General features: G+C 29.4%; 1 protein-coding gene across 1 annotated transcript in view; it reads left to right on the top strand.

The window, feature by feature from the left end:
- The window catches only part of LOC117179802 (endoribonuclease Dcr-1), a 37609-nt gene that overhangs the window by 5008 nt on the left and 9297 nt on the right, over window positions 1–23304 (top strand). The window contains exons 7-20 of the mRNA XM_033371922.1: window positions 51–250; window positions 327–510; window positions 636–814; window positions 4198–4349; window positions 4533–4674; window positions 4752–4982; window positions 5054–5233; window positions 11907–12120; window positions 12199–12380; window positions 16335–16513; window positions 16586–16839; window positions 19176–20293; window positions 22020–22592; window positions 22670–22901. Of these exons, the coding sequence (XP_033227813.1) occupies window positions 51–250; window positions 327–510; window positions 636–814; window positions 4198–4349; window positions 4533–4674; window positions 4752–4982; window positions 5054–5233; window positions 11907–12120; window positions 12199–12380; window positions 16335–16513; window positions 16586–16839; window positions 19176–20293; window positions 22020–22592; window positions 22670–22901 (4020 nt within the window). The remainder of the gene's footprint in view (window positions 1–50; window positions 251–326; window positions 511–635; window positions 815–4197; window positions 4350–4532; window positions 4675–4751; window positions 4983–5053; window positions 5234–11906; window positions 12121–12198; window positions 12381–16334; window positions 16514–16585; window positions 16840–19175; window positions 20294–22019; window positions 22593–22669; window positions 22902–23304) is intronic.

The raw sequence follows: 23304 nt of genomic DNA, 5'->3' as shown, positions 1-23304 counted from the left end.
ATAATTATATTTGTTATTAAACCAATTATTTGACGTTGGGCGCTTGTTAGTTCTAGATTCGAAAAAGCAAATACCAAATTACAGGGAACCGTTTAAAAGGTCTGGAAATAATTGGCGATCGAATGAAGACGGTTTTAAAAAACCTCCGAGGCCTCGATATCTTCGTGGAATCACAGATCCTGATTTACTCTGTGGGATAATTTTTGTGAATAAGGGATTCACTGCCAAGATTTTGTTTTATCTCCTAAATGTATGCATTTATTTGTTTAGAAACTTATTATAGAAATTAATATTTAATGGTGATATAAATTACTATATTTTTCTAGGAGGTAAGTAAGCATGATGAAGACTTGCATTTTCTCTCCCCACTTTATACGAGTGAAAAATCAAATGAGGACGTTAGTTATTCTCGTGATGTTGCCATGGAGCACAAAAAACAGGAAGAAGTTTTGAAACGGTTCCGCATTCACGAGTGTAATTTACTAATTGCTACTTCGATTTTAGAAGAAGGTTTGTTCGACATTTTTTCCACAATTCATGTACTAATTTATTTATTAATTTTATTTCATGTAATTCCAAATTTGACTCTATTTAAATGAAGGATAGTTTTGAAAAGCAATTACTTTTGGTTTAAGGAATTGACATTCCAAAGTGCAATCTTGTGATGAGGTACGACTTTCCGAAGAATTACCAATCTTACGTACAATGTAAAAGTAGAGCAAGGACAGTGGAAGCTCTACATATTCTTTTGGTGCCGCAAGATCAATCCAAAGACTGCGTTTGGCAACTTGCTCAGTATCATTACATTGAAAAGGTATTTTAAAAAACGATCTAAAAATAGTGGTGTAGCGAAATCTCTCGAAAATATCGCACTCATTATTTTTGAAAACCTGATTGGCTTTTAAATGACTTGAAATTGCTTCATTTATTAGTTTAGAAATTTGAAATTACAATCCGTTCTTACAAATACATATTTTAAATGATTTACTTTGATAATAGAATAAAACTTCATTTCTTTAAATAAAAAGAATCATTAATTACTATTAACTCTTTAATACCGAAGGGTTCATGATTCGAATTTTGAGTATACGCCAGATATGAAGATTTCAAAGCTTTTTTGACTTCTAAAGATTCCTCAAGGATTCGAAAGATTTCGGAAGGTAGCTTTTGGGTTTTAAAAAGCTTCAAAAAATGTTTACATTTGCAACTCATTTCGAAATATTCCAAGGAACTTCTAGATATTTCGAGTAATTTCAAAGGACTTTAAGGGATATTAGACCATTTTGAATATTTTTCTATTGAAAGCGTTCTGAATCAAATAGCCTCATATTCAAATAATCGTACTATTGTAGAATTTAGGAAAATTGACATTGGTAGCATCCTATAGCATTCTAAGTTGAATAAAAATTTGAACTTTAGGTAGAAATTTTTAAACAACTAAGCTATGCGCGCGGCTCGCTTAGCTCGCAAGTTTGAGCGCGCCTAGGGCGCACGACGGTTGAATCTCGCGCTTCGCGCTCGGATTTTTATTCTTTGCATTTGGAATGCTTAAAAAAAACTTTATCAAAAAGATCTCTTTTAGATGTCAGTATTTATATGCGTCTTCATATTCTGAATTGTCTACTTAATTAAGTATAGTCAAATATTAAGTTTCTCAAATCTCTGTAGGCTTTGAGGTACACATTCTCATCGTGACACTCGCGCTTCCCGCTCGATTTCCGACAGACATTTGTAAACAGGTTTTGTTGGATTTTTTTTCTCGTAACTTTCGTCGTTTTCCACTTATTTTTTTTATTTTTTTTCTCAACGTTACTTTTCACGAATAAAACAAAAAGTACGCGTCCTATCAAGAAGTGATTCTTAACGAAATTGTAGATCTTTTTGGGGATAACCATTTTTGTTCATTCATCTTTTTTCGTATCCTACATAGTTTGTCCACAAAATGGAATTTTTTATTTTCCATTATTTTTTGTGCACTCAAAATTTGAATATTCGATTTTTGAAGAAAATCCAAAAATTGGTTATGATAATCTTGTAGGGCTTTCAAAAAGAAATGTTTTTCTTGTCTTGACTTTTTTTCATATCGTGCGTTTTTCGGCTTCAAATTTTGATTTTCGGTTGATTAAAGAATTTTTGAAAACGCTATAACTCTGAGAATTTTCTTTTTATCGAAAAAAGTCACAACGATAAATTGTTTGTTCTTTTGAATACTATAAATATTCGTACATAGAATTTTCAAATTCAGAAAGAAGTGGTCTCAAAAATTTTCAAAATGCGCTCACTTTTTGAATTTTCATCAAAAATGGCTGGTTCACGAACTCGTCCTTTCTTTTACGACCTAAAAAAAGTGTGCCAAAGATGAATTTGATTCGTTCATTTTTTCGAGAGTTATCGTGTTTCCGGACGGAAGGCCGGACGGACAGACAGACAGACGCCATCGTAAAAACCTGATTTTCGGATTCAGGGGGTCTCGAAACATGGGGATCCGTTGAAAAAGTGTGATGTCAAATTTCCGACAAATCTAATACTTTCTCAATCATAAATGATGAGAATGTAAAAAATTTTAATCGTATAATTTACAATTTCAAGTGCTAGAAACTGAACATTTTAAAATGAATCTACGTTTTTAAGTTAAGAGCCTTCATAGGAAATTTTAATTGATAGTCAATTAAAAATTGAAACATCCAAAATTGTATGGTTTCTAATTTGAATAATTCTGAATATTAAATGATTAAATTAAGATCATAAATAGTTGCAGAAATAATTAAAAATGGTAAACTTTCAAAGTGAAAACTAAAAGAACTAAAAGGTTGAAAAACATGAACAAGTTTAGTGAAAAGTTTTTAAAACAGAAAGTTAATGAATTTCAACATTTAAAAAGCACCAATTTCAAAACTAGACGCATTTAAATTTAATTTAATTTTTTTCGACATTGAAAATTTTTTAATTTTTAGGCCCACAAGCTTAGGTAATTTCAATACTGTTATTTATTCAAATCTGAAAATTAATGAATTGGATCATTCAAAATTGACCAATTATAAAAATAATAAACTCCGAGAATAAACAATGACAAATAAAAGAATTGGCAATTTATGAAAACATCGAGTTTGGGAAATAAAGAATTTGAAATGCAGGTATTTTAAGTTTAAAATGCATTAAAACTATAAGCTGGCCTCATCTAAAATAATGCTGATAAGTTTCAGTTTTTAAGAAGAAAGAATACTTTACACGTGGATCAATCCTTTCATTAAAGAATAATTAAAATATGGATCTTGGGCGTCCTCAAATTTGGAAGTTCATTTATTTTTAAATAATTTAAATAAGTAGAATGTCGTGGGATTTAAAAATACTTCAAAATTAAATTTATCATGTTTGGAGGAAATTTATTAAATTTATTAGAATTAGTGAAGTAGTAATTAATTTAAAAATATGTTCTCTACCTTGGCAAGTGTTTTCAATCAGAGTTTAATCAGTTTTATTTTGTGCAATTATTCTTTACTAATAATATTTTTCTCTTCCACTAAAAGTCTACATTTTTCTGAAATGGAACTGTCAGCGTAAGGTTTAGAATTTTATTCAAATTATCTTTTAAAACAGCTGGAAAAGACCCGGATTTTGACAATAAAAATTCTCTAGAAATTCTGCTATAAGAAATTTAATAAAAAAGTTGCATTCAAAATCCTTAAATTTATGATCAGAATTTACATAATGAAATCTTTTAGAGATTTAAAATACCTCCATAAAATGAAAAATTACTAATATAATATGGAATTTCTTTATAATATTGTTTTGTTCAATTGTTGTAAGTCTTATCACTTCCAAAAAAGAAATGTAATGGGTTTCACAGTTGATTTCATTTGTGCAAATATAATTTGGAAATCAATAGAATTTTATGCAAGAAACAAGAAAATTTAATTTGCTACATATTGTCTCTAATTTTATTTATTTTTTATACGTTTAGCGTTTTACCTTATCTTCTTCGTTAAGAAAAACAAAAATATGGCTAATTGGTGTTCTCCATCTAAAACTCTTACTATATTCCTAAGGAAATAAATGTTTTCGAAATTCCATGTTACTTTTATCATTTAAAAATTCCATGCGGCAAACGTTCCTATTTAAATTGAACAATTTCAAATTGAAAAAAACTTTTAAATTGAAGCCTTCCAAACTCAATTTCAATCATTTTTCTATTTTTAGATTCTACTAGTTAAATGTTCGAATAACGAACCAAAAGATGAGGAAGAAATAGAAGCTGATAAATATGCAGATATCATTCCACATTATAAACCTTTGGAGGGAGACGATGCAGCAAAAGTCTCCTTCAATTCTGCTATTTCTTTAGTTAATAGGTAAAATTTTTAAAAAATGTAATCACAAATTAAACTTAATTAATTTGAAATCCCCAAAACTGTGGAATAAGTGTAAGAGTAACATTTAATGCAAAACTGCAGATATGAGAATCCAATGAAGCTAGCAAATAAAAATATCCATTTAATATTAATAGAAAATAATTTAAGAAAATAAAATTGCAGATATTGTGCGAAATTACCAAGTGATACGTTTACGAGATTAACTCCAGAATGGAGTACACAAGTCGTTGAAGTCGATAATAAAGTAATGTACGTTTGTTCCTTGCGTCTTCCGATCAATTCTCCTGTAAAGTACGTCGTTTCGGTCAGTATTTTTTATAAATTAATAAGTATGTTAATAATTAAATAAGGAATTATACATTTTTATTTCCTAATTTATAGTCTTATCCAATGCCAAACAGAGCGATGGCTCGAAGGATGGCTGCTTTGCAATTGTGCGTCGAGTTGCACAGAGGAAACGAAATCGACGATAATCTCCTTCCAATTGGTAAAGAAAATTTTAAATCTAAACCCGAAGATGCAGAAGTGCCGGCTTTGCCAGATGAAAGTAGAGCTGATTTTTCGGAAGCTAGGCCCGGAACTACAAAACGCAGACAATATTATTACAAAAAGGTAATTTTTCTGCAAATTCAGCTGTTATTGTACGAATAATTTATTTAAACATGTAGTTTTTATATTTACAGACTGCTGAAGCATTGATAGACTGCAGACCGGTGGTTGGAAAACCGTCTTATTTATATCATATAAGCATGGTTTTAAGCTGCCCCTTGCCCGAGGAACAAAATACTAGGGGTCGCAAAATTTATCCGCCTGAAGATTCGGATATAGGATTTGGAATTCTGACCCTCAAAGAAATTCCCACAGTAAGTCTTTTTTTCATTCCTACAAGGGGTCGTCCATAAAGTATGTTACCAATTTTAGATGGGAGGGATCCAGTGGAAGTAGCTTTACGAACTTAGATCAAGTTTATTACGTTTCCTGATAATACATTTTTTAAAAGTTTGCGACTTTTTCGAAAGATGTCCCTGCAATGGTACAGTTCAATAGAAGCGTGATAAGTTTTAAAATCACATTCATATATCAGACTTCAGACTATTTCCCCTACTGATCTCTTTTCCACTTTTCAAATGCAGTGAAACTCTTCTATAGCCCCGATTTCGGGACTGACGGTGGGTGGCAACTAACTCATTATAGCCTGCACCGCTTGTGTTTGGTCACGCCTGATTGCTTGCCTGAGTGACAGTCGCAGATCCCGCGCACTCCGCGCAGCACCTCTTACACCTACATGTGGCGCGGAGTCAATTCTCGGAAAGGCTAGAGAAAGGATGGCTATTCAAGATTTTCACTGTAATTCCTTTTTTTTCCCTGTTTTCCCTTGCCCCCGTTTTTTATTTAAATTCGAACTGAATTAATAGAACACAAAAAGAAAATCCAACTATTTTGGTTAAAAAGTCTACTCTATTATATTTTAAGATTATATTTAGTTTACTTTATTGTACCTATAAAATCTTAACAATTTTAAGTTTTGAAGAAAATATTTTTTTAAAGTAATAGCAATTGTAATTAAAATGTTTGAGGGAATAAATTGGTAAAAAGTCAATGAAAAGACTAATAAATGAGAAAATGCATTTAACATTATTTCATATAATGTATATATTTAGTGTATATATTTAAATTCTTTTTTTTTCGTGCAACTGGACGCTCCGAACTTTTGTCTTCTCTATTTGTTTATTAATAATTTTTCTACTCAAAGTATGGAAAAACTGAAATTTTGTACATAACAATTTGTTACGCTTTAATAACTGATCAGGGAAGCTTTATATTGTCTTAAATTAATGTTTAGGGACTCATAAAATACAAATAATTTGTTTAACATTCCATTTATTTGTTGCAAATAAATTTGATAAATAAATTAAAAAATAGTCTTATTATTGGTAAAATTTTGTTGTTGCTAAAAGTGCTTCGCATTAATGTAGGAATGACATTTAATAACAAAAATAATTTAAAAGTTTATAATAACTATTGCTATAAACGATTCTTATGGCAAAATATTAGAATTTTATATTTAAAAAATTATTATTTCCTTCAAGCGCCAGAAAGACTTCAGGTATTCCTTAAAACAATAAATATTTAATAATATTTGATCAAATATTAGAATTAAAATTGTTGTAAACACATTAGATGAACAAATTCAAAATTTTGCTCCTTCCGCATAGAAATTTTTTTTACACTGGAAATGTTTTAAGCTGTTGGACGAATAACTGCTAGTCACAAAAATATGTGAGAAGTTACCAATAACCATTGTTATAAATAATTCTCGTGACAAAATATACAAATGTAAGGTTTTATCAACATTTTTATTTTCTTTAAACGCTACAATGGATACGGATATTCCTAAAAAATGTATCTTTGATCATATTTAGTGGAATATAACAACTTACACGTTTATAAACAATTTACATAAAAAATTTCCCAATGTTGGCAGTTTCACTTGGAAAAAGTCGGGTTTTTAATCGTAATAGATTGGAAATGAATCATAACACTGCATGCTAAGATTCACTCAATACAAAATCTTTTGTCAATAACCCACCGACATGGCCATCAAAGAAAATAAAAATTTGATAAAACCTTAAGTTTAAATATTTTATTACAAGAATTGTTGATAACAGTGGTTATTGTTAACTTTTCTAATATTTTTGTAACTAGCAGTCATTCGTCCAATAGCTTAAAACATTTTCAGAGCAAAAAAAATTTTCTATGCGAAAGGGCCAACATTTAAAATTTGTTTATGTAATTTGTTTACCAAAATTTAAATTGTTATATTTCATCAAATATTATTAAATATTTATTATTTTATGGAATACCTGAAGTCGTTCTGGCCATTGAAGGAAATTATAATTTGAAAAATCTCAAATTCTAATATTTTGCCACAAAAATTGTTTATCACAGTGGTTATTATAAACTTTTAAATTATTTTTGTTATTAAATGACATTCCTGCATTAATGGGAATCACGTTTAGAAAAATATCTTCACCGATAATAAGACTTTGTTCATATTTTGACTGGAAAAATGATTAATAAAAAAATAGACGAGACAAAAGTTCGGAGAGTCAAGATCTATAGAATTTAATGATCTTTAATTTAAAACAGAAAAATTCAAAATCGCAAGAAAATTGGAGGCTCTGGACATTTTTGAAATGTCCAGAAATTTTGAAATATGCAATAATGTAATTAACTATTTAATTCAAAATCTCCTTTAAATTTAAATTTTTCAATAAAATTATTAGGGGCTGAATGCAGGGAGAAAAAAGCTTTCAAGATTAAACAACAAATAAATAATTGAACTTTATAAATGTAAATATGATGTTTGGTTCAATTTAAATAAATATATACATTATATCGAATAATATTAAATCCATTTTCTCATTTATCATTCGTGTCATTGACTTTTTACCAAATGGTTCCGCGAAACACTTTAATTGCAATTACCACTACTTTTTAAAAATATTTCCTTCAAAACTTGAAATTGTTCAGATTTTAAAGGTACAAAGATTCTTGACATTGCAACTTAAGTTGCAGTCTTACATATTTTAATTATTATTATATTTATATTGAATATAAGTAATATATTTTTTATTAATTCTTCTGATCATGTATATGTTTTAAATATTTTGGTCATTGGGATCTTAAATGTTATTATTTTTTCATTAGCTACATTAATAATTTCAACAATAAATAATTTTGTTTAACTACAACAAATAATAAAATCAATAATATCAGCAAAACAAATCATAGAAATATGAAGTTCGAACTGCTTTCAAAATTTATCTCAAAATTAAATTTTATTCATATTAAACTACATATTTTTATGACTTTTTTAAAAAATAATTAGTAATAGTTACTCTTATTTTTTCATATTTTTTTTGTTCATTTGCAAACAGCATCAAGTTTTTAATTATTTTTGCGTTTTCTTAATGCAATTCAATGAAAAGGACAGTCCTACTTTTTGTGGCGACATCTGTTGGATTAGTTTCACCGACATTTCCCCTCCGGATCGTAAGAAAACTACTATTAAATACACATACACGGTCGAGGCAGGGGGCTGCTTTTGAATAAAGTAATCTATTAGGTTGGCCTTTGGTACACTCTTTTTAGTGTCCTAAATTAAATGTCAAGTTCGTTAGCCAGTCATTTTGGATGTAAATTCACAAAGTTAGCGCATTTTAAATATTTTTGAGGCCACTTTTTATTCAAGATTCAAAAATTCTCTGTACGGATATTCGTATTATTAAAAAAGTTTAACTATGTATCCTAATGACTTTTTTTATAAAACCAAAAATGACCAAAGTTATAGCATTTACAAAATTCCAAAAAACATACGAAGATGAACTTTTTAAGCCAAATAAACCTCGATATGAAAAAAAAGAGAAGAAAAATGTTAATTTTCGATAGAATGTGTAATTTTGGCTTCAATCCTGAAAAACATCATTAACAATAAAAAAGATCTGCCAGCTGCGTGGGCACATTCTCATCACAACTTTTGTCTTTTAATTTCTTTTTCGTCTCGTGTGTGAGGTTTCAAAAAATTCAATTTTTTATGTCTAATGCTATTTTTTTTAAATTAAAACCAAAAACTACGTTTACGTTTTGAGACCCCCTGAATCCAAAAAACAGGTTTTTACGAATGTGTCTGTATGTCTGTCTGTCTGGCTATAAGCGCGATAACTTTTGAAAAAATTAATTGATAAGATTGTCCTTTGGTACACTCTTTTAGTGTTCTAAGCTTCAAATTCAAAACATGAAAACTAAACAAATTACAATTTAAAGTATTAAAGCAGACTTTCTGAATTGAGAAATCTGGTGAGAAACCATTCTTAAAAAATTGAAAAACGTAGAAGTTGAATAGTTTTAAGAGAATATCTTCAAAAATAAATATAATAATTAAAAAAATTATTTGGGAAAAACTTAAAGAGAATTTGAACAAATACCTCCGAATTTAGAGTGAGTTTTAAAGACTTGAAGATGAATGAAACAGAAACTTTAAAAAATCTATCGAATAAATAGAATAGAGTGAATTTAGAAGAATTCAAAAGAATTTAGGATAAATTAATAATAATTCAGGATGAATTCAAAATGAATTCCAAAAAGTATTTGAAAATGTCTTCAAATCTTTGAAGCCCTACACCGTATGTGTAAAGTTTAAGTCATACAAATAAAATTGGAAATGAGCAAATTCTCTTTATGAAAAAACGACAAAAGTTGCAATAAAATGTTTAATAACAAAATTTTGTTTCAAGAATGCGCATTTTTTAAACAAGACAATGAAATCACGTCAGTTTTAATACCAATGCATGTTTTGAATTATAATAATATACATTTATGGGAATGATATACAATTTCAGGAGTAAACTCCAATGCAAAGCACGAGATACGTGATGAGAATGTGTTCATTAAAGCCTAAGGAGCTTTAACAAAAGAGAATTCACCATCACCAAATTATTGATATCGATTTTTTGACCTTTAGTTTTAAAAAGTCTTTGCAAAAAGACGAGCGCGTAGCACGAGGTAAATACATAATCGAGCGCGAAGCGCGAGAACCAAAATTCGCGCGCTCTAGGCGCGCTCAAACTTACGAGCCGCGCACAATGAGAATGTGTCCGCCACGCGGGCAGATTTTTTATTTAACAATTCAACTATTTGATTCAAAATTGATACTTCTTAGTTAAAAATTGAAGCATTACTTTGAGAACTCAACTATTTAGTTGAATTTCTTATTTTAGTGTTACGTTGTTGACCAGATTTTCATAAGTAATGATAAATGATGATAGTTTTTTCCCTGTGGATGGACTTAGATCAATATTTAAAAAATATGAATTTAAGAAAATTTTTAGTGGGAAAACTAACATCGATCATAATTATTCAGTTGAATGTTGAACTTTATTGTTCAAATTTCTTTTTGTGTTCGTTTGGATATCATTTTGTTATCATCATTTTAGTTGAAAAGATTCCTTTGGTTGGACATGAAACTATTTTTTTGCAAATTCATATTTGTTAATTAAATAAAAATGTTATAAAGTGGGACGATGGTCGTGGGGGGCTAAAGCGTAGGCTTTAGAGCCACTCCTTCGGCTTGCGGGGTCGATTCCCGCCTCGCACTCTGGAATAGTCTCGGCGGCCCATGCGGTGAACACTAGCCTAGCAAGGGAGTTGTTTTATCTCCGGAGAGTCGTGGGACCGGTACCTCTAGAGAAAAAGGTTTTCTCTAAATACTTAAAGCTGTTGCTCTTGGTGGTTCGGAATCCACCTTAAACTGTAGGTCCCCCTTCCACCACCAAGTAAGTGTGTGGGGGCGGGGGTGTAAAGGAATAGAGAAGAAGGTGCAAGAAAAATGTAAACCTTTAGGAGACACATTAGAAGCTTCCATTCCAGAAAAATGTTTTATACTTAAATTGAAATCTTTCTTGGTTTAAATATCATTAATTACATTTTTCGTTTCGGATTAAAATCGTTTGTGTAAAAATTAACTACTTAGTTACAAGCGGAGGTACATTGTTAAACATCCATTTTTTAAAAAGTAATCATTTTAATTGAAAATTCATCTCTTTGATTGAAAATTCAACTATTTTGTTGAAAATTTAATTTTATTGATTGAGAATTAACTTTTTAACTTTAAATGTAACTATTCCATATTTGGTTGAAAATTGATATTTTCTAGTAAAAATTCGTCTTTTTTGCTAGAAAATTTCATTTTCTTGGTTAAAAATTCATCATTTTTTATTAAAAATACAACTTTTTGGTTAAAAATTAATATGATTTATTATTAATGCTTCTTTTTGGTAGAAAAATAACTTTCTTTATTGAAGATTCATCTTTTTGGGTTAAGAATAAAAACTGTTTTGTAGAAAATTCGTCTTTTTGACTCGAAAATTCAAAAATTTGTTACAAAATTAAACAATCTGAATGAAAATAAACTTCTCTGTTAAAAATTCATATTTTCGGTTTGAAAATTTAATTGTTTCCTAAAAAATACGTCTTTATTGTTTCAAAGTTAATCGCTTTTCATAAAAATTTATACTATTTTTGATCAAGACGTAACTTTTTGGTTAAAAATTAAACTATTATACTTTTTTGATCATTTAGCTCACTTGGTAAAAAATTCAACTGTTTTGTAGAAAATTCATATTCTCAGGTTGAAAATTCAACTGTCTTGTAGAAAATTCAGGTCTTTTTTTGAAAATTCGCCTTTTTGTGGAAAAAATTAATCTTCTTTATTGAAAATCCATCTTTTTGGTTACAGATTCAACTATTTGTCTAATAATTCATATTTTTTGGTTGAATTTTACTATTTTGTGAGTTTTATTTCTTTGTCGAACATTCAAAGCAATTACAATGCGAAAAAGTGCAGAATAAATGCGAAATCCGTGCTTAGCCAGTGGCTTCGTTAGTTCCTATGGGGGGGGGGGGTATACACAACCCCCTAAGAAAATCTAAATTTCAATATATTTTTTAATTCTATCAAATTTCTTTCATTTATAGCTTTGCCCTTTTCCAATTTATACAAGATCAGGGGAAGTGCACGTAACACTTACGCTTAGCAAGCAAACTGTGATGTTAGATGAAATTCAAATTAATAGGATGGCCAATTTTCTTAATTACACGTTTACCAACGTCTTGAGGCTTCAAAAGTATCTAATGCTCTTTGATCCTAACGCCTCAGAAAATTCCTACATTATCGTTCCCGTAAAGAAAGGCAAGTACAAAATATGGTCAGCATTTAGTTTCTGATTTTAATAACGACTTAACGTTTTTTTTTTTTTATTATTAACAGTGTTGACGATGGATGGTCCTGATATTAAAGTCAATTGGGAATTTCTCGACTGCATTTATCAAAATAGGGATACGATTCCTAAACAGGTTTCTGAGGAGCAGAGAAAAAAATTCAAGTTTGATGCTTCGAAATATCATGATGCTGTGATAATGCCTTGGTATAGAAACAAAGATCAGCCACAGGTAACATTTCTCTGTAATATTGAATAAAATACTAAATCTAACTATTTTGATCCCTAATAATTAAGATTCAATTTCCTTCGGATTTGAAGACATGATAACAAAAATTGGATAAGAACCAAAAATTAAATTTTACAGGATAAGCAATACAAGTTTTCTGTCATCATTTTTCAGATATAAAATGTTGATAAAATTATAGAAGCATATGTTTCCCAAGAACTCTACATTAAAGATGTGAAAACATTAGGAAAACAATTTTTATTTTTAGAAGGGATATAAGACAAAGTGGCAATTGCCCAGTTTTCTATCTCATAAATGTAACTACTAATTTCTGTTGGAACAAAATAACAATAGAAACTTTTTAACTCAAAATATTCGGGTGGATATTCTAATGAAATACTGAAACCTTGAAACTCTAAAGACCCTTGCGTATATTGTTAATGATCATTAAAGTGAAAATTGAAACGGTTTTTAACACGTTTTCTTGGATTGTTTTTACGATTAAGAAGTAGGTACGAAGTGCATAGAACTCGATTTTTAAGGCATGAAGAACCGATTGGTGGGGTGAGGGGAAATTTTTTTAAAGCGTAAACTTTTTTGGATGAAAAATTAATTTCATGAATCACGTAGGAGATAATTCTTCTTTAAGGAAAATAAAATGTTCAGATTTACAAAAAAAAGTTTAAGATTTTGAAAAAAAATTCGGAACAAAAATGCGATGGAGGATGATATTTTACAGGGTGGTCACTTAACCGAGAAATGACCGGGAATTTAATTTCAAAAACGGGAGTTTAATTCTGATCGCAGTGAAATTAAAGTTTTAATTATTTTAATCATTTTTGTCAATTTATAAAATCTTAGATTTTTCAAAATATGTCAGTTTACTCTCATTAAATTATAATTTATTATTGTTCAAGAGTACATATTTTTATTGACATTAGTTAGTAGTTCTCATGCATCCAAAGATTTTGTATTGCAATAAGGAATTAAGAATACACTTTAAGATACTTAATATGAATACAGTTATTTGTTCACGTGTCATTGTCTTTTAATGCATTTGACTTAACATACAAAATAAAATGATTTTACCTTGAAAATCAGAAAAATTACCGCTTGCCTTGTATTAATTAAAATGAGAGCTTATCCTATGATTTGAATAATGTAACGTTCCTTGAGTCTGATTTTGTACGTTCTTACCTATACTTTATGAGATAAAGAATTTTTTTCCATTATAAGAAAAAACTTTTGCAATTTTTCCTCTGAGATTTTTTTCGCTGACTCAAGTTTGATAATCGAATTGATGATATTCCAAACATACAGAAATAATTTTTTTTCAAAACATGAATTCATCACGTTTTATTCGGCTACTCATCATTTATTTTGACTTGAACAAAAATTTTAGAGCATTTAATTTTCGTTTTTATTTTAGGACAGGGAGTTACCGTATTGAAAAATAATTTAACTTGGAATAAGGAATCTTCAGAGGATATATTTCTGAATTGCAATAGAAAATTTTGTCACATTGTTCGTTGCGAATTCACCTTTTTTAAGTTAAAAATTTAACTCCTTGCTTAAAAATTAAACACTTGTTAAAAGCTAATTTTTGGTTGAAGATTTATCATTTTAATTTTAAATTAATCTCTGGTTCACGTATTTTGTTAAAAAGTCGACTTTTTTGGTAGAAACTGATCTTTTCCTTCGAAAGTTAATCTCCTTATTTAAAAATTCCTCTTGTCGATTTCAAATACATTTCTTTGGTTGAAGATTCATCATTCTAATTAAAAATTAATTTTTTCCACTGAAACATGAATAAAATTTCGTGTTTTTTCATTCATCATTTTAATTGAAAATTCAACTATTTCAGTTGAGGATTCATCATTTTAATTGAAATTTCATTAGATTGAATTTTTTTAACTAAAAATATAACTATTCTATTGTCTGTTGAAAATTGACTTTTTTTAGTTCAAAATTCAATTATTTGGTTGCAAATTTGTCTTATTTAATTGAAAATTCAAGTATTCCAGCTAAGTATTCATCATTTTATTTAAAATTCATCTTTTTGGCTTTAAATTTAACTATTCCAGTTGAAGATTCATAATGTTATTTGAAAATTCATTTATTTTGCAATTTTTTCTCTTTTGTGTTAAAGGATGTTTAGAATAAACGTCACGAATTAAGGGGGCGACCATGTAACGGCTTCAAAAAATCGTTTTTTTGTTATTGCTTAAATGAAAGCTTGTCATCCCAAAACACATGCTGTAAAAGTTTCAGAGTTTTTTTCTTCGGTTTCATATTTTTCATAATTGCCCGGAAGAAAACTCAAAAAGTATTTGACCGATTGAGTTCTCCTTGCATACACATATAGTTGACATGATTTCCTTCTGTGTGAACCTCTCTGATTTGAAAAAAAATTGTTTAAACAATTATTTTTTATAGACTGTCATGCAAATTTTTAGGTAAAAATCAACTTTTTTAAACGAACGCCATATTTTCAAAAATGATTATTTTTTTACTTTTTTGCATTCACACAGAAGCTATGAATATAAACTTCAAGAAACTTTTTGGTTTTTTTGTTTTAGACGAATCTATGAGAAACTATAGTGCGGGCAGTCTCACATCTCCCGGCTGAACATGTTCAACATTTGCCCTTATAATTAAAAATGTTGTGCATATTTATGTCTGGAAAAAATGTATTTCTTAGTGCAAAAGTGCCTTAATAAACCATAAAAGTTTTGGAAAGATTCGTTATATTCTTCGGCCCCCAAAAAATCCCAAAATATACCCTTATTTTTGAGGTGTTACATGGATCGTCCTCCTTAAAATAAATGTTTGCGTTTTACGGCAAATATACATATGAAACATTTAGTTGACCGGGAATTTGAAATCGTCCGCTGAATCGCCACCCTATTTTATGAAAAATAATCTGATTTTCTAATTATTTAACCAATGTGTTTAAATATGTGAGATACAGAAAGAATGATTACACTAGGTATTCGATTCTAGGGAAAAAAACATAGTGACCATAGAGTGTCAAATAATTTTTTTCTCCGCCCAATTTGTTATTTAGTATAAATAAAGGCTGAAATGCGTGTCGTACTATGAAATTGTTTATTTATGCTACATAACACATTAGGTTATTGAGAGCAAAAATATCCATCACATGAACTATACGTCAATAATACGTCAATAAAAATAACAAAGGACAAATTTTTTCCGTGGAATTGAATGGCGTAATCAATTCATCCGAAATTCTCATGTTTAAAAAAAATCTCAAAAATAACTGTTCAAAGAATTGAAGATTTTGCTATTTCTTCATCAAAAATCATCTTTTGATAAAATGCTTCCATCCCAATATTAACTTTTTTGCTATTCCTATAGTGACCCATGGGCCTTAATAAATTTAGAAATTGTTTACAATTACAATTTTTTAAATTTTATCAATTTTGAATTTATAACCATTTTTTGTTTTAAAATGCCGGTAGAATAATAGATCACAACGATTTCGGTACCAAATATTTGTTTAAATAAATTATGTAAAACAATTATATAAATTGTTGGACACAAAAAAGTTCTGATTGCAAATTTTCAAATCCTACACACTATTCTCAAATTAAAAAAAAATTTATCATAATTTGATATTTTGTGAATGACCCCTTAAGAAATTCTAAAAACATGAGAATAACAACTGCATAAGGACCAAAAATAAAATTATTTCGATACCGCATGTTAAACCACTATTCTTCACAATGTTTTAGGGAGGTAAACATATTTTTTAAATAATTTTATGTGGTTGAGAGCAGAAAAGCCAAATAGTCCTTATCCCATTGGCATTTCTATAATTTAAAAATTCATTTTCTCAAATGAAAGGGGACATGATTTATACACATTACTCATAATAATCGTTAAAACAGGATTCCAAAAAAGTAGTTCTTATTCAGTTTAAACTGGTATTTCTAGTATTTTTACGTGGCTGAAATATGCCCGAGTCTGAGTCCAAAGTCTTCGTTTCCTGGTGCAGACTATAATACGTTCGAAGAATATTATCTGAAGAAATATGATATACAAATACAGAACTTAGGTCAACCTTTACTAGATGTCGATCACACATCTGCAAGACTGAATTTTTTAACTCCGAGGTAAGTTTACATTTATTTTAGTTAAAATTTTTATTTATTTTCTATTACTTAATTTTCAATTAATTTTTGCAGATATGTGAATCGTAAGGGCGTAGCTCTACCCACAAGTAGTGAAGAAACGAAAAGAGCAAAGCGAGAGAACCTGGAGCAGAAACAAATCCTGGTTCCTGAATTGTGTGCTATTCACCCTTTTCCCGCATCTTTATGGCGACAGGCTGTCTGTTTACCCTGCGTTCTTTACAGAATAAATGCTCTACTCTTAGCTAATCAAATTCGTTGTCAAGTCGCACAAATGATAAACCTAGGAGAAGAAAATTTACCTTTAGGTAAATATTCTGTTCATTTTTTATTCAATTCTACCAGAGCCATAAAGTACTTTTTGTTTTTCAACAAAAAAATTTTTTATATATTTATTTTTATTAGCTCTTTTTGTGCCCTGGGGGAATGGATAATTTTGCACCCCCAGCTCCCGCCCCCAAAAGAAGCAAATAGCGCCGTAGGAAAATATTGGAAAAATTGCAAGGTTGAAATTACAGGCCTCGGACTCACCTGAGAAATTCAAAATCGTGTCATTCAATTTTTTAAATATTAGACCGAGAGATAAACAATTTTTGATATCTGTAATACGATATACATCTTCCATAAAATCTCATGAAGTCATTTTGAATCTTTTAAGGTATACCTTAAAATCTTTGAAATCAGCAGAAATATTTTCAAACCCCCTGCAATATCTTGTTAACATTATTTAAAAGTTGCTTAAAATCCGTAGAAATCCCATGAAATCTTATAATTTCTTTTGAAATCTATTGGAATTTCATTTATTCTCTAAAGTTTTCTAGCAAACCGTTGGAATACCTTGAAATCTTTCAATATCACTGATATCCTAGATATCTTTTCAAATCTTTGAAACCCTCTGAAATCCGTAAAACCATTTAAGGTCCCTTGAAATCTTGGATATTTTTTTAATTCCTTGCAATCCTTTAAAATACCATAAAAGTTTTAAAATCCCTTTAAATCCCTCGAAACCTTGAAATCTTAAAATTGTTGAAATCTTAAAAAAAAAATTTAATTCCTTAGATATTTGTTATTCACTTATAGTTTTCTATAATAATTGTAAACTTTTTTAATTTAAAGTTAAAAAAAAAAAATTTTTAATTCAAACAATTTTGATTAAAATGGTAAATAATTTACATGCTTATAAAATAGAAGCTTTAAACACACTGCAATTGAACAATTTTAAAGTACAGTTTAAAGATTTTTTGGTTAAAAAATATGAATCCAGCCATCTTTTTTTTAACTCAAAATAGAAGAACAAATCAATAAATTGGTAAGTGTTCAAAATGATATCAATTTAAGCAATTTTAAGCTAGACACATTGAATTTTTCTTTAAGCTGAACACTTTTAAATTAGAAGTAAAATTATTTTCATGTATTTCAAATTAATAATTGTTCAATTGTTATTTAAAAATAAAAATTCAGCACTTTGGCTTAAAAATAACATTTTTTAAAGAGCAACAATTAAAATTGTACTGTTCGGAATTTAGAATTGGCCAGTAGCACTCTGAAACTTTAACGATTCAAGGCTCTTTTTCAAACAATTCAGTTTCCAATTATTGAGTTTTTCCAATAATTGAAAAAAGGTTATTTTTTATTACAAACTTTCAAATTCAATCGGTTAAAAATTGAATATTTTAGATTGAAACAATCTTAAAATTGTGAATCTATTAATTTCAAATCATTTATAAATTGATGATTGTTTATAAAGTTTCAATCGGACGTTTACGTTTGTTTAACTACTATTGCTTTCAAATTGAAAAGATCAATTCCTAACATTAAAATTGGTAAATGGCTCAATTTTAAACAGTTTCAGAATCGTGTGGTAATTCGAATAAATTATATAAAAATGTTCTATTACAAACGCATTTAATTTCGAATGATGTAAGCCTTCAAAACATATAAAATGTGTACTGTAAAATATTTTAGAATTACACATTGTAAACTAAATGATTTCATACCTAAAAAACTTATTTTAAGTTACATTGCATCATTTGATATGACATTTGTGATATTTGGAGTGATTCAATAGATTTTTCGTCTAAAAATATGCAAAGATTCCGGGTCAAAAAGTAAATGCACTGTTATTTTCTGGCCAAACGGCCACATTAATAATCCTACAAAATTCTTTGAAATCTTATTAAATTTCTCAGTATTTTTTAAAACACTCTATTGTTGAAAATCCTGATAAGTTAAAAAAATCCCTTGAATCTTGTAAAATCCCGTGCAACATCTGGAAATATTTAATATCTTTTAAAATTGCTTTAAAAGTGTTTAAATCCTCTGGGACCCCATAAAATCCCATGGAATCCATATAAATTCCTGGATTTCCCGTAAAAATTTCATTCCATTTTATTAAATTCCTAAAGTTTTCTAGAAATTTTCTGACATTCGCTAAAATCCCTTGAAATGTTTAAAATCCTTTGATATCTTTGATACCCTTTTAAAGTCCCTTTACATTTTTAAAATCTTGAAATCTCTTCAAAAGTATTAAAACTTTGGAAATTTCAATTTTTGATATAGCGGATATGTTATTTTAGTAAATCAGCAAAGAACTTTGAAAATATGTTTAAAGGCTAGAATCTAATGCATCTCTAAAATTTCATAGATTTCGAATGGCAACCTTTGGATTTTGGCTGGAGTCTCGCAGAAGTCTTAATAAAATCGAAAGAAATAGAGAAAGCAAACGAGGAAAAAAAGAAAGCTCTCACAGGTGCACTTTCAAATGAAGTTTCTTCTAGAAACGACAAACCACCCAAATCAGAAATCAAGACGAGCAAAAAAATCAAAGAAATTCCCTCTGCTGATGAAAACTATTCCCTCAGTTCAAATGAAAACGAATTGGAAATCGGCACTTGGTCCAACGATATGGCAATAACTACCATGGATTTTAATTCTAAGGAAGCTTTTCCTCTAGATATATCGGCTTTGGAACAAAATTTCACTTGGAATGACGTTCGTTACGGTTCCCCGACCTACGAATCTGACGATGCTTACGATTCCGATGAAACTTACAGTGATGGATTAGGAGGTTCTTCCGACGACAGTGAAGAAGAAAATCGAGGCTTACGAATTGAATACATGGGAGAAAATGTCGCTGAAGCTGTCGAGGATGAAAAACAAATTTCCAAAAGAGAAATCAACAAGAAGATCCTGGAACTTCTCGAAAGCGAAAAGAATTTAATTGAGAATTCTTGGATTTACGAAGAGGAGGATGACGAGGGCTTAGAGAAACATAGATTAGCTCACTTTCAATTCGCAAAAATTAGGGAGGAACATATCATGAAGAATGGATCTTTTATTCCTAGTGAATTAGATATTGCGATATCAAGAAAAAATTCTATAGAGGCATCGAGCGAGGGGACAAATTCTGATTTTAAATATAGGAATTATATCGAGAAGATCGCTGGTCGATTTAAGGAACACATATCGGATAGAAAACCTTTGCAAAAAATTTTGAAAAAGCAAAATACGATGGAGGTGGTGCGAAATGAGGATGAGGAACTTTTTAGTTTTGATTCTCAGCCGGAATTGAGAGGGCATCCGGGACCAAGTCCTAGTTTAATTTTACAAGCTTTGACCATGTCGAATGCTAATGATGGAATTAATTTGGAAAGACTGGAGACGATTGGGGATTCTTTTCTTAAGTATGCGATTACGACGTACTTGTATTGCACTTATGATAATATTCATGAAGGAAAATTGAGTCATTTGAGGTCTAAACAGGTCAGTTTTGTACTATTTAGAATGTGTACTTTTTTAGTGTTAGAGATCTTTAAAATTAATGTGTGTCACATTACAGTCTTCAAAGTTTGCAATGATAGAAAATATAATTTAAAATTTAAGATTGAAAGGCTCAAAAAATGTAAGCTTTCAAATTCAAACTTTAAATGATCTACATTTTTAAATTAGATGGCTTGCAAATTAATTAATTAAAAACTACAAGGAGTATAGACAACAAATTTCAAAAACAATACTTCAATTGTTTGAAATTAAAAATAATTTGAGTGTATAATTTAATAATTTAAAATAGATTTCCTCGAGATTCTAAAGTGTTATTTAAGATTGGAAGCCTATAAGTATTTATGAATAATTTTCAATTTAAAAATTGTTTCCATTCTAACTTGAGTAATTAAAAATTAAAATATTAAAAGTTTGGAATTTTTTGTTGAACATAAATATTTCTAAATCGGGCAAATTTCAATTAATACTAGAGTAGGTATTTGAAGTTACGAACATAAGTATAAGAATAAATAAGAATATAATTGTTAAGTTTTAAAGACTTTCAAAAATAAATGTGCTTATTTCTGAAGGCAAGTAAACTCATTTTATCAATAACTTTGTAAAGTATGAATTAGCAATTTTGTTAATTAGAAACTTTTTTGAAAATTAAAAATTTTCTTAACATTCCATTTAAAATTATAGGCTACATTTTCACGATTTAAATGTTTTTGAATTTTTACCTTTAAGCACCTTATTTTTTATGTTTTCAAATTAAGAATGGTCACTTTCTTAACTTTGGATTTCGAGATTTTTACATTTTATACGTTTTACATTTCAAACGCTTCAATTTAAACTGCTATGAATTTTTAACATTTCGTTTTAATTATGAAAATGATTAATTCATAAATTATTCATGAATTAATTTAATATTACTAGTTCCTGAAGGTTTCCTATTTAAATTTGGTCATGTTTAAAGACTTCGAGTTTAAAAATGTAGAATACTTTTATTCTATCTCTTTTAGTATTGAATTCCACAAATGTTTTGAAATTTTCTTATGGCAGGAAGCTACAAATTTAACATTAATTTGTTCATATTATCGTATAAAATTTCCCTTTTGTGCTACTTTTAAACGATTTCTTTGATCGCTTCAGATTCAAATGATTTAATCTCAAATTCTACAATTTGAAAGTTTTCTGTATTTAAAACCTATCAATTGAAAATTACCAAGCATGAAATAAAAATTACTCAAATTCAAATATGTCCTTCACATTTTTAATAATTCAATTTCTACCGCTTTAATTTAAATTTATTAAAGTTTAAGCGCTTAAAATCAGAAATTACTTAATTTTGTCTTATTTACTTTTAAAATTTGACATTTTTACATTGCAAATTTCAATTGAATAAATTTCGAATCTTTTTAATTGAAAATTGATGAATTTGAAAGGATTATATTCGAAAGGCTTCCTATTTGAAATTATTCATTCCTGGAGGCTGCCAATCTTTAGACTCAGAATACTTACAATAGAATCACTTTTATTTAACATTGTCTTTTTATATCTGTCAATTTTTAAAAGCTCTGGGACCCTTTAATTTAAAAGTGCTTACTTTCGAATGCTACAGTTGTAAGTAGAAATGTAATTATTAAAAATTGGCACAAACCCAATTTTTTCCATTTTGTAGTACGTTTATCCCAATGGCTGATAACAAGAATACAATTTATCATTCCAGGTCAGTAATTTGAACCTCTACCGACTGGGAAGACAAAAAGTCTTGGGTGAAAGCATGATCGCTACGAAATTCGAGCCTCACGATAATTGGTTGCCACCTTGTTATTACGTTCCAAAGGAACTCGAGCAGGCCTTAATCGAATCCGGAGTTCCGTCGACACTTTGGAATCAAGCTGATATGCCAACTTTGCAAGCCGTCAATCCAACCGAAATAACTCAACTCGTTCGAGAAACGGAACATAAGCTTGAAATTATGAAAATTGAGCTCGACAAAAGTGAAAACCAACCAGCTGACGAGTTAGAAAATTTGAGGTGCTTCATTCCATATAATTTAATCACACAACACAGTATTCCAGACAAAAGTATTGCTGATTGTGTGGAAGCTTTGATCGGGGCTTATTTAATTGCGTGTGGACCAAGAGGTGCTCTTTTATTTATGGCTTGGTTAGGAATTCACGTTTTACCTACAGAGATGGTTTCTGTGGTCCAGGAAACGGAACCTGAGGAAAGACCGCCGGGTAGCACTCCTTATCTTAAGGAAAAAGATGAACAAGGGCAAACTAGTTGGAAACAGGTAAACAAATAGATACAATTTTTGAGGGCACTAAAATAGGAGAACTTAAGGGGAATTCTTCTCTTTTCGTTTTGCAGATCCGATACGGAAAATTGGAAGAACCACAGAATCCGTTGCTCGAATATATCCCGAATCCCGAAAGTGAATTAGAAATAATGCTGGATGGATACGATTTACTTGAAGAAAAAATTGTATACAGATTCCAAGACAGAAGCTATTTATTGCAAGCTTTCACGCACGCTTCCTATCAACCAAATCGACTAACCGATTGTTACCAGCGATTGGAATTTCTAGGCGATGCCGTTTTAGGTAATTTTTTAAGTTTTTTTTTCTGATTTTTACACTCACACAGGGATGCTACAAGACCTCGAATTCAATCATTTTTAAAACCCCCTTAAAATTCCCCGATGGATATAATTTCTATGCATTTCTATGCAGTTTGCGGTCATAGATATCAGAGCTGCCAGATCGTGGATGAAATTTACCCGTACCATACCTACCGTTTGGGAGCCGCAAAATAGAAGGCGCATGATTACCACTGTGAGTTCGTGTCTAAGCCGAAAATGCACGATTCGACTTCGGTTTTCTGCTGTATGATGATTGCCGATCTGAAAGCTTCGGAAGACTTTGGTGCTCTTCTATTTATATCTCGATACCCATTTGAAAGAAATGGAAGAAATTAGCGAATTTAATGTTTCGCGTGATTCTTCAT

Source organism: Belonocnema kinseyi, chromosome 9 (assembly GCF_010883055.1).
Source record: "Belonocnema kinseyi isolate 2016_QV_RU_SX_M_011 chromosome 9, B_treatae_v1, whole genome shotgun sequence".
NCBI lineage: Eukaryota > Metazoa > Arthropoda > Insecta > Hymenoptera > Cynipidae > Belonocnema > Belonocnema kinseyi.
This window is presented reverse-complemented; position numbering and strand designations above follow the sequence as displayed.